This window comes from Gopherus flavomarginatus, chromosome 5 (assembly GCF_025201925.1).
Source record: "Gopherus flavomarginatus isolate rGopFla2 chromosome 5, rGopFla2.mat.asm, whole genome shotgun sequence".
In the NCBI taxonomy this organism is placed as follows: domain Eukaryota; kingdom Metazoa; phylum Chordata; order Testudines; family Testudinidae; genus Gopherus; species Gopherus flavomarginatus.
This window is the reverse complement of record NC_066621.1, coordinates 87,638,826-87,648,592: the sequence shown is the minus strand read 5'-3', so window position 1 is coordinate 87,648,592 and position 9,767 is coordinate 87,638,826. Positions and strand designations below refer to the sequence as shown.

The 9,767-nt window shown below is 40.4% G+C and overlaps 1 protein-coding gene across 1 annotated transcript in view; it reads left to right on the top strand.

Annotated features, from left to right (window-relative positions):
- The first annotated feature begins 208 nt into the window (after window positions 1-208).
- SPI1 (Spi-1 proto-oncogene) overlaps window positions 209-9,767 on the top strand; it is a 29,557-nt gene continuing 19,998 nt past the window's right edge. The window contains exons 1-2 of the mRNA XM_050953611.1: window positions 209-521; window positions 8,850-8,943. Coding sequence (XP_050809568.1) covers window positions 477-521; window positions 8,850-8,943 — 139 coding nt within the window. The 5' untranslated portion in view covers window positions 209-476. The remainder of the gene's footprint in view (window positions 522-8,849; window positions 8,944-9,767) is intronic.

Genomic DNA, 9,767 nt, shown 5'->3' with positions numbered 1-9,767 from the left:
TCTTTCATTGTCAATAAAAAAACTCTGCACCAGTATGCTTGTTTACTGGTGGGGCCTGCGCTGTTGGTTATGTAGTAAGCACCTGCCTATGGCAGATCTGGCTGGTGACAGACTTCCTGTTTCAGCACTATAACTCCTTGAAATGAGATTTATGCAAACTGGGCTTGAGGCTGATGTGATGTCACACTGAGCTGATACAGCTCAGGGACTATCTCCCTTCTACAGACATTTGATAAAATCAGGAACTTCAGATAAGTCTAGGGAAGGTTCTCACCTCAGAACCTATTACAGAAAAGTATGAAAGCTAATTAGGGCCCTTCTCCTATCCTGAGATCCAGTACAACAAGGGGACTTCAAGGAGTCCAAAGATCTCACTTTTGTTGTGTTGTGGTTTTTTTTTTTAATGCAACTTTTAAAGTCAGTTATTCTGGATGTTTGAAAATTGAAATTAGAAAATTCACTAAGAAGTTGGCTGAATGTTGCAAGCTTGCAAAATGGAAGGATTTCCCCTCATTTCCCCTGTGAGTATATGGTGTTAATTCCAAATATGGCTCATTGGGTTCAGCAACAAAAGACAAAGCAAATTAAGATTTACTCTTTGAGAATGCCTCTCTTTTTGTCTGTGTTTGTAATGCCTGAAAGTTGGGCTCAGATCAATGTATAAAGCTAGTGACAAGTTTTCTAATGAATGGGAAGTTAATGTTTGCTCTCTGAACTTGTATAGTTTCTGAGTATTTTTATATTTTATGGATGTAACACATCAGTTCTCCAAAGTTGGCTTTGTGATATAAAAGCTGGGTTTTGTGGGAAGTGGTAATTATTTATAATCTGTATAGTTAAACATAATTGTATGTATTTAAAATATCTGCCAGTATGTGAGATAAAAGCAACCAAGTGCTGGTTTTATATTTTGGAAACTTCACGGCTGCTTGCTATTTGCAAGAGACAAGATTCTAGTCTCTTCATTCAGTTTCTATAGATTTTTATCTTAAATATGAGTGAAATTTGTGTCTTTGAAATAATCCTAAATCTCCCCTACTTACTCCACCCATTTGTGTATATTGGGGTTGAAAACCTTCCTTTTTTGGACTATAAAAAGTCGGCTAGAAAGTTCAAGATAAAACCTTAACTAAATCTCTACATTTTTTCCAGAGACACAAACTTTCCTTTTTATAAGTGATCATTGGACTTTTCTGTCCCTTTTGCCTTTGAAGCTTTGTTACACTGTTAACTCTTATTTTAAAGAAATTAACTTGGGGGTTATTGTTTATTAAGAAAGTTGTTTCACCAGCCTGCTGTTCAGAAACACTAGCTTTGTAATGAGGAGTTTCTGAATTAGAACGGGTGGGTGATGGCCCTGGGTACACTTGTTAACTCTATATAAATTCCGCAGAAGTCAAATGAGGGGATTTTATTTGGCATATGCTTTACTTACAGGCCATGTGTACTCAGTTAGGAGATGGTACAAACCCAGGGACACTTTGGCAAAATTTGTACCATGTTTTCTCTTTGCCATCTCCCATCACCCTACCCATCCTCCAAAAAGATACCCCTTTTAATTGCTTTCAGTTGTTGGCATCCATGATGATAGCAAAATGCGTGTGACAGCAGCAGGATCTCTCTTCACACACTATTGCAATATTTCTCAGACTAGGACCATGGGATCCATATCTTATTAACTAAGTAACTAAGCCTTCGTTTATTAAGAAAGTTGTTTCACCAGCCTGCTGTTCAGAAACACCAGATTTGTAATGAGGAGTATCTGAAGTGGAACGGGTGGGTGATGACCCTAGGTACACATGTTAACTCTATGTAAGTTTTAGAGAAGTCAAATGAGGGGATTTTATTTGGCACATGCTTTTCTAACAGGTCATGTGTACTCAGTTAGGAGACAGTACAGCCCCAGGGACACTTTGGCAAAATTTGTACCATGTTTTCTCTTTGTCATCTCCCATTGCCCTACCCATCCTCCAAAAAGATACCCCTTTTAATTGCTTTAGTTGTTGGCATCAATGTTGCTAGCAAAATATGTGTGACTGTAGCAGGATCTCTCCCTTCACACACTATTGCAACATTTCTCAGACTGGAAACCATGGAATCCAAAAGTTGCCCCATGGGTGGAAGGAGCATGCAAAATTATTAGTGTCCCATGTTGCCTACATCAGTCCAGCCAGTCTGTCTGTGAATCTGTCAGGATCATAATTTGAAAAGGATTTGAGTGAATTGAATGAATATTGAGATTTCCACTGTTCTCCATAAATGACTCTCTGGGCTTGTTTTGAGGTCATGCCACAATTCTGAATTCTTTGACAAGCATTACTACAAAAACTGACCCAATCTTCCCCTGGAGTCTTGAGGGAAAAGAGAAAGAAGGGGTTTCCTAATGGCTCTAAGGGTCTCATTCATCTATAACACTCTTTCTGAGGAGTCTCTCTTCCACTCTCAAATTCCAGGGTGTGGAGTGAGTGAAAATCCAACACCATCTGCCCATGATTATAACCTTTGTTAATCCATTCAGACTGGAGTTCTAGCTACACTCTGTTCAGAGGAGAGACTATATGTAGTGGAAATAGAATCACATCTTATTGAATTACCTGACAGAACAAATATTTTTTTTCTGATTTATGTGATAAAAATGTTCAAAAATAGATTACTTTGTATTTTCCACAATTTTTAAATTTTGTTTTGAATTTAGGTGCTTTGTGTACCAGCAATTTGAGCACACACAATTTCACTGTAAGTGGCTGGCCCACTGGGACTCTTTAGGGGACAGACATTAGCTGTTTATAGAGACAGGGTTTCTGTGAAGTGACACTTCCTTCTTCTGTCCCTCCCCTTTCTGTTTAGGGTGTGTCTGTAACTGCCTTCCTCCTGATTCTGCTAGAGAACCATTAGGCTTTGTTTGGAAAGTGATGGTTGAATATAGCTTAAAAGTCACAGTTTCTTTCTTTGAAGGTTAAACTATTAATGTGGAAGACGCAGTGGGAAGAATTCTATAAACTGGGACAAATGTCCTCTCTAGTGCACTTCTGGATCTAAACACTTCAACACCAAGGCAGAAAGGTCTACAAAGTAAACCTCTATCTTGTGCTGCCCTGAGATGCATGAGAATCTCTAAGGAGCTGCCTGTAGAACCAAAAACTTTGGTGTGAAATGTTGTGTATGAGAGAGGGGAAAGAAATCCTCCATATACAGCATGTCCAGCATACCTGCATTTCCTGTGTCGGCCACTGAGTCTGTGGAGTGAAGAGGTTTTTATGATTTTCCCATCCTTTCTAAAAAAGAGTTTTGTAAATTTTTCCAAGGAAATAATGTTGTGTTTGTCCATAAAACCAGTCTCAGCTGCACATCACGGGGAGTTGTGTTGGGTATTTCTGAATCACACACCAGGGAGAAAAAAAAACAAAACAAAAACCCAAACAGAATTCAGAAAATTTACATTCTGACTGAACCATATGACAAAAGCTTAGAGAAAAATATTCAGACTATTATTTGGAATTCAGTTGGACTACTTGCAACTCTTCTCAACCTCTGACATTTACACTGTCCAAATAGCTTTGTAGCTCTTTTCTTGCTGCAGTAATTTTATCTAGGTTTGCCAAACCAAAAGGTAGGGTGGGACAATTCTCCCGTTAATGTCAATGACATATTTGATTTATGTGTTTGCTGAACACTTGCTTGAGGTCTTGGATAACATACTGTAGCTCAGGGCATGTAGGAAAGGAGACCAGCTTCAAAGCACAATCAGTTCCTAGCAAAACTTCCTGTCACCCTTCCTCAGAGGGCATGGAATCATCATAATACACATCAATTAAAATCTCTAAAAAGTAAAATATGCTGCTCTTTTGTTTCCTGTCTGAAAAAGGGTTTCAGATCAACGTGTATCACAGAAGTAATAATGGCTTAAATTACCTGGTAAAATGTGTGCCTGGTTGGGGGGCTCCAGAAGAGGGTAGGCTAGCCCAAAGTGTGTGGTGGTGGGGAGGGCAAGAGACCACAGGAGCACATGCTGGTGTCAATGGGAGAAGGAGGCTCAGGGAAATCTCTTCTTTCTTCCCGATGATAGACAAAAATATAAGTTTAATGAAACCTAAAGCAGAAACTAAACAGTGATTTAAGGAGGGACTTTCAGGTGAATTCTATGAAGGATAGATAAAGCATTCAGTCTTACTAAGACAGAGTTCATCAAGGAAAAGGAGAGAGAAAACAAAAATTGTCATCAATTTATTATCGATCTTCACATATCAGTCACCCCACCCATACAGCTGAGAGAATCGACTTAGATACACTGGTGATAGGAAGTTCCATTTTAAGGTCCTTGTGAGGAGCAGACTGGCATGTGATGCAAGAATTAATATGATATTTTTTCCTTTGTCCAAGGGAGCAGTGACCAGGAAGGCCAATAAACGACAAGGCAGAGAATCTTAGGCCAAAATTTTCAAAATAGGGTGTCTAAAATCTAGGCATCTAAATTCATAAATAAATAAACCTAAATAAAATAAGCCTAGTTTTTAGAGGTGCTGAGCACCCATAGCTCCCACTGAAGACATTTAGATTTGTGAGTGATAATGAAGTTTGAGAGACTACTGGCTGCTAAAATTATACTGAAATGGGAGAAAATGAAAAATTTGCTATTTGATTATTTTCTTTCTGGAACTGACCTCTTCTCCCATCAGGCATTTGCCCTGTGCCATTCCTGTAAATAGTGATGGCAGCACAGACCTGACATCACTTTGGAGTTGTCTTGTGTGGGAGGACTTGGGGGGAGAGATCAGTCCCAGAACAGAAATCATCAGGTAACACATTTTCTCTGTGGCCTCACCTCACTCCCAAATTTTGGGAATCACAAGTAGTAAGGAAAAAATATTAGGGAAGAAGAAGCAAGGAGGAAAGAAGAAAATTCTCTCCCTTATCTAAAACTGGTAGTATTTATCTATTTTGGGACCACTGTTTGGCCTTCCTGCCAAGGGATGCGTCTTCAGAGATATGAATGTGAAGTTGGTTATGCTTTATAAAACTTTTTACAGATGACAGGTGGCAGCTTTACAGATTTCCTCTGTGGTGGCTGAGGCCCTTTCTGTACAGGATGCTGCTGTGGAATGTGTAGAGTGAACCTTTCTGGAACTTGTTTATGTGTGGCTGAATATGTTTCAATGATACAGCACTTGATCCATCTAGCTATGGAGGATTGGGATGCTTTCAGACTCAGGTATTTGGGGTGAGAGGAAACACACAGATGTTTTCCTGAAATTGCCTGTATTACACAGGCTAATATTTTAACTGCACTTTGCATAACTAGCATGTGCAATTCTTTTTCTTTTATGTGTTGAAGTTTCTGTCCAAAAAAGTAAGAATTATTTCTTATGAGTTATGAATGGGGGGAGAGTCAAGGTGGTTACAAATGACTAAGACGAAGCACTAAGGCTCATGTCTTCTAAGAGGAGAGATTTCAGAAATTCTTACTGACATATATATGGAAACGAAATACAGTGAGTTAAGTTGGAGAGACAGTAGAAGCTAGAACATCAGTTCAGAACATTATCAAGCTGGTCAGCCTCTTGAACTTTAATACAGACCAGACTCCTGTTTTCTTCCCACTATGAAGAAAATTGAGTACGAGACACAGCACTTTTTCTCTTGAGGAATTGTTATTAGCTGTTGGAGGTGTGAGAAATCAGGATTACTTGATGTTTCTGATAACTTGTAGTTGGAGAAGGCACGAAGAAAGGATGTGGAAGAGAAACCAGGAGGACCAAAGAGTATCCATGCTGTACTCTGTCTTGTACCCATGTATCTGAAATCTAAGAAATGGTATATACTGCCCTGTAGGCCTATTTCTGGATGGAGGCAGGTTCTGTTGCAGTTATTCTGACCTGGAAGGAGGGGTTGGACTCATTGCGATCTGGGCTTCCCTTCAGTGTTTTGGGACTAGGTCTTAACCCTCAAATAAGAGGAGTCCTTTTTCTGGTACCTCTGTTTGTGGGTACAAGTGAATACAGCTTCTGTCCTGTATGAGAGCCTAATGTCCTTCTTGAACTTTTGCTTGGCCTGGTTGTTACCTACCACTTTATCAAGCTTTTCCTGCACAGTTGTACCTGAGAATTTTGAGGCACAGAAGATTTGCTTTGAATAAATTATCCACTGGCCAACAAGTTAGTTCTATGGATTCTCTAAGGCCATGGCAACAATCTGTCTGTCTCTTTAGTATTGTTTTTAATTCAGTTGTGGCTTTTTAGGTCATCTCATCAGAACATTCTAACACGTGGTGCTAACAAAGTACATGGTGCCAGTGAGGCTTTGAAGGACACTAAAAAAGCTTCAAAGTCCCTTCCAAGGTTCACTTCTATCTTTATATCCTCTTTATCCTTTGGGAAGAAATCCCCCTCTATAGGAATTGCCACATCCTTTTCCAGAAGTGCTGCCACTGCTGCATTGATCTTGGAGAAAAAACATCTTTGGGTTCTAGGACCCTGTAGCATTTCAGTGCTTTGCCATCTCACCCTTTCCCTTTGTTGTGAGTTTCACACTCCGCCCTACTGTCATCTTTGAAGGAGTAATCAATGAGATAAGGCAAATTCTCTTTTAATTTGCAATGGGAAATACTTCTCCCATGCACTAGCCTGCTCATCCTCTTGTTCTGGCAGAATCTTAATGGCAACCATCACCTTACTCCCCATGTTTTCAAACAAATCTGGGGGAAGGGTGGGAGAGAGAACCTCTCCTGCTTCTCTAGCTTGGTTTTATCATACTCCAAAGCTAAGAGTACCCCTTTCTTCAGCAGAGGAATTAAATCTAATGGCAGGAGATGAGGATCTGGAATACTTTCTGACTTTTTCCTGTTTTTTGGCCTTTTGGGGTTTCTTTTGAGATGGTGGTCATCAGTCCTTTGAGCAGTCACTTTCTTTTGGGCTGATGTTCTCTTTTGTATCTTAATCATCTTTGGTGGGAGGGAGCTCCTAAGCCACAGTACACATCATCAGATACATAATTAGAGAAGAGGAAGGACAGAGGATCAGACCTAGGACTCCAGAGCTTCTTTCTGGCAATAAGGAGAGTCAGAAAAGATACCAGACTCTTTCCCAAGTGACTCAATTACCTACTTAAAAACCTGGGCTGCGACCCTGAAACTTTTCCCTTGGATTGAATTAGATTGGGGGTAGGTGAGTTTTGGGGAGATTTTTTAATGTAATTCTGAAGAGTGTACAATCAGCGAAGATAGCCGGTTCCAGGAATACTTGGCTGTTTGAGGAGGAATGCATAGGCCCTACCAAGTCAAATCTAGATGCTAAGTTCCTTTCCCTGGTCATAGCAAGGGGTGCATAGGCTGGGAGGAATTATGGCAGACATCCTCCTTTGTAGCTCCTCAGAAGGCCTTCTTGTGCTGTTTGGATTCCTCTGCCATGATGAGGAAGGGGAAAACAAACAAGGGAAGAAGCATGGCATCGGTTCCCATTTGGGAACCAAACCCCCTAAAATTTCAGTCACTTAAGGGAGAGAGGAAAGACTGGGGGCAAGGATTTTGATCACTGTTGCTCCAAATTTTGATTTAGGATTGCAATAGAAAAGTGGGATCACTGAGCAGCCTCTCTGCATTGTTAAAGGCAGATAATTTAGCAGAAGGTATGTGGACAAGTCTGAAAAGCCTGTGGCATTTTCACAAAGAGAAGTGTAGCCCAAATATCTCAGGATGGGGGACAGCAAAATAAAATAATTAAGCAAAACTTTGCAGGATAAGAAAAAATTATAGAAATGTTTATATTTATCTCCAAACTGTAATTTCCTCTTGCAGCAAAGTCTGAGAAGCTATTCATTGTACTTGACATTATAAGAATTTCCTGTTTCTCCAGAAAGTACTACAACGAAGTTATTTGGACAAAAGTTTAACAAAGTCCACTGAATAATACTGCATTGTTGCTTTTCTTGAGCTTGGAAATGGAAACTGCTTGTGATGTCAGCAGCAGGCTAGACTCCAGGGATCTATTAGATAGTGCTGGGAATGGGAACTGCCAAAGAGAGAGAGTAACTTTTTTTTTAGTCTGAAACAATTGAGTTATGCATAACTAATATAAAACACCACCAAATTTATTTAAAAATACCTTACTGCATTACATGATATACACGCTGTAGTGTCCAGTGTTTGGGATTTTCCAGGGGACTGAAACACTTCAGGGAGAACAATACAAATGCTTACAGCACCAGTGAACTTTTCTGAACACTGGTCCTGGACAAGTGATCAGAAATGAAGTGTTTCAATCTTGTAGTCCCAGCATGACCACCCACTACATCCACCCACTAGCAGTCACAAACCTTAGCACCATTCACATAGACCACCCACAACCACCCACAGCCAGCATTTAAGGCAGAGGTCTGCCTGCACTGGTGATGGGGAGAAGGGAAGAGAGTGGGTATCTGTCAGTACTATGGAAGAGGCATGCATGCTGCCACCTGTGCTGGTAGCATAGCATCATGGCCTGTGCTTGGTTTCCAAGAACACACCTTTCCTACAGCATTATACAAGTCCTTGAATTATTTTTCTTTCCAACTGCTAGCCAAAGGCCTACGTAGGATGAATGGGATCTCCTTGTCTACTGCATAGATAGCAGCAAACTCATTTCCCACTGGCTCCCTGGAGGTGAACTTCCTTTTCTGCAGGCTGCTTTTTGGTTTCTATTTTTTCCTCATTCCCTGCTAGTAAAATAAGAACTTTGGAAGACCCGCCTCTCCCCATCCCCTCCTTGACAGATAGTGTGTTGGCATCCCCCTTCCCCTCCTATGCTTAACTGATCTAAATAATTGTGAAAGAGCTTTGTCCAGGCTCTCAGGCCTAACCATTCCTCCTCTCTCTGCAGCCCTCAGAAGACGTGGTATCCTATGAGTCAGACCTCTACCGTCAGCCCCATGACTATTACCAATATCTCAACAGTGATGGAGAGAGTCACGGTGGTAAGTTTGAAAAAATCTCCCTGAAGCATGCTACATCTTAGGATCCTGGAGAAGAGATATTTAGGGCATTCAGGAAGGAAGCAAAGATGCCATTTCTGGTATATGGAGTAAATACATGTATTTTGGAATTAGTAACAATATTTATTCATCCAACACAATGACACTGTTGCAGCCTACCAACTATATCATATGCTTCTATAAAATAACTTCAAAAGGTATTGAAATCATGCATAAATCTTCTATGAGTCTAGAATGTTGCAGCCAGACTACATTCTTGCCTCAGAAGGTGGGAATACATCACCTTTATCCTTCATTATCTCCATTGCCTTCCTATCTATCTCTCAACCCAAATCAAACTCATTCACCTAGTTTCAGAATGCTCCATGGACATGGATTTGTTCTACCCTATTTCTCTGACCTCAGTTCCATCTCTGCCTCTCCTCTGACTTCTTGACCACTGAGCTCTTGACCACCTTCAATCCCACATAACCTACTCTTCTATCTTGACCTTTCCTGGTTGCTGTCCCACCTACATGAAACTTTCACCCTCCCCTAGACTCTGAGAATATGACTCTCTTTAAATCTGTTTATACCTGCCTTTTCTCATCACCTTACAACTGACTGTATGTAAACTGGTTTATTCTGAAACACATGTTAATCTGTTGTTTCAACTTATACATGTGATATCCAATTAATGTTGAATTAGAGCTGTTGTGTACCTGGAGCTTGGAGGGCCTGTTGGTGTTTTGGCTAGGTTTTAATTTGGTAGAGTTCTATATTTTAAAAATCCTATTACAATTAAATCTGGGCTTTGCTCTGGTGGA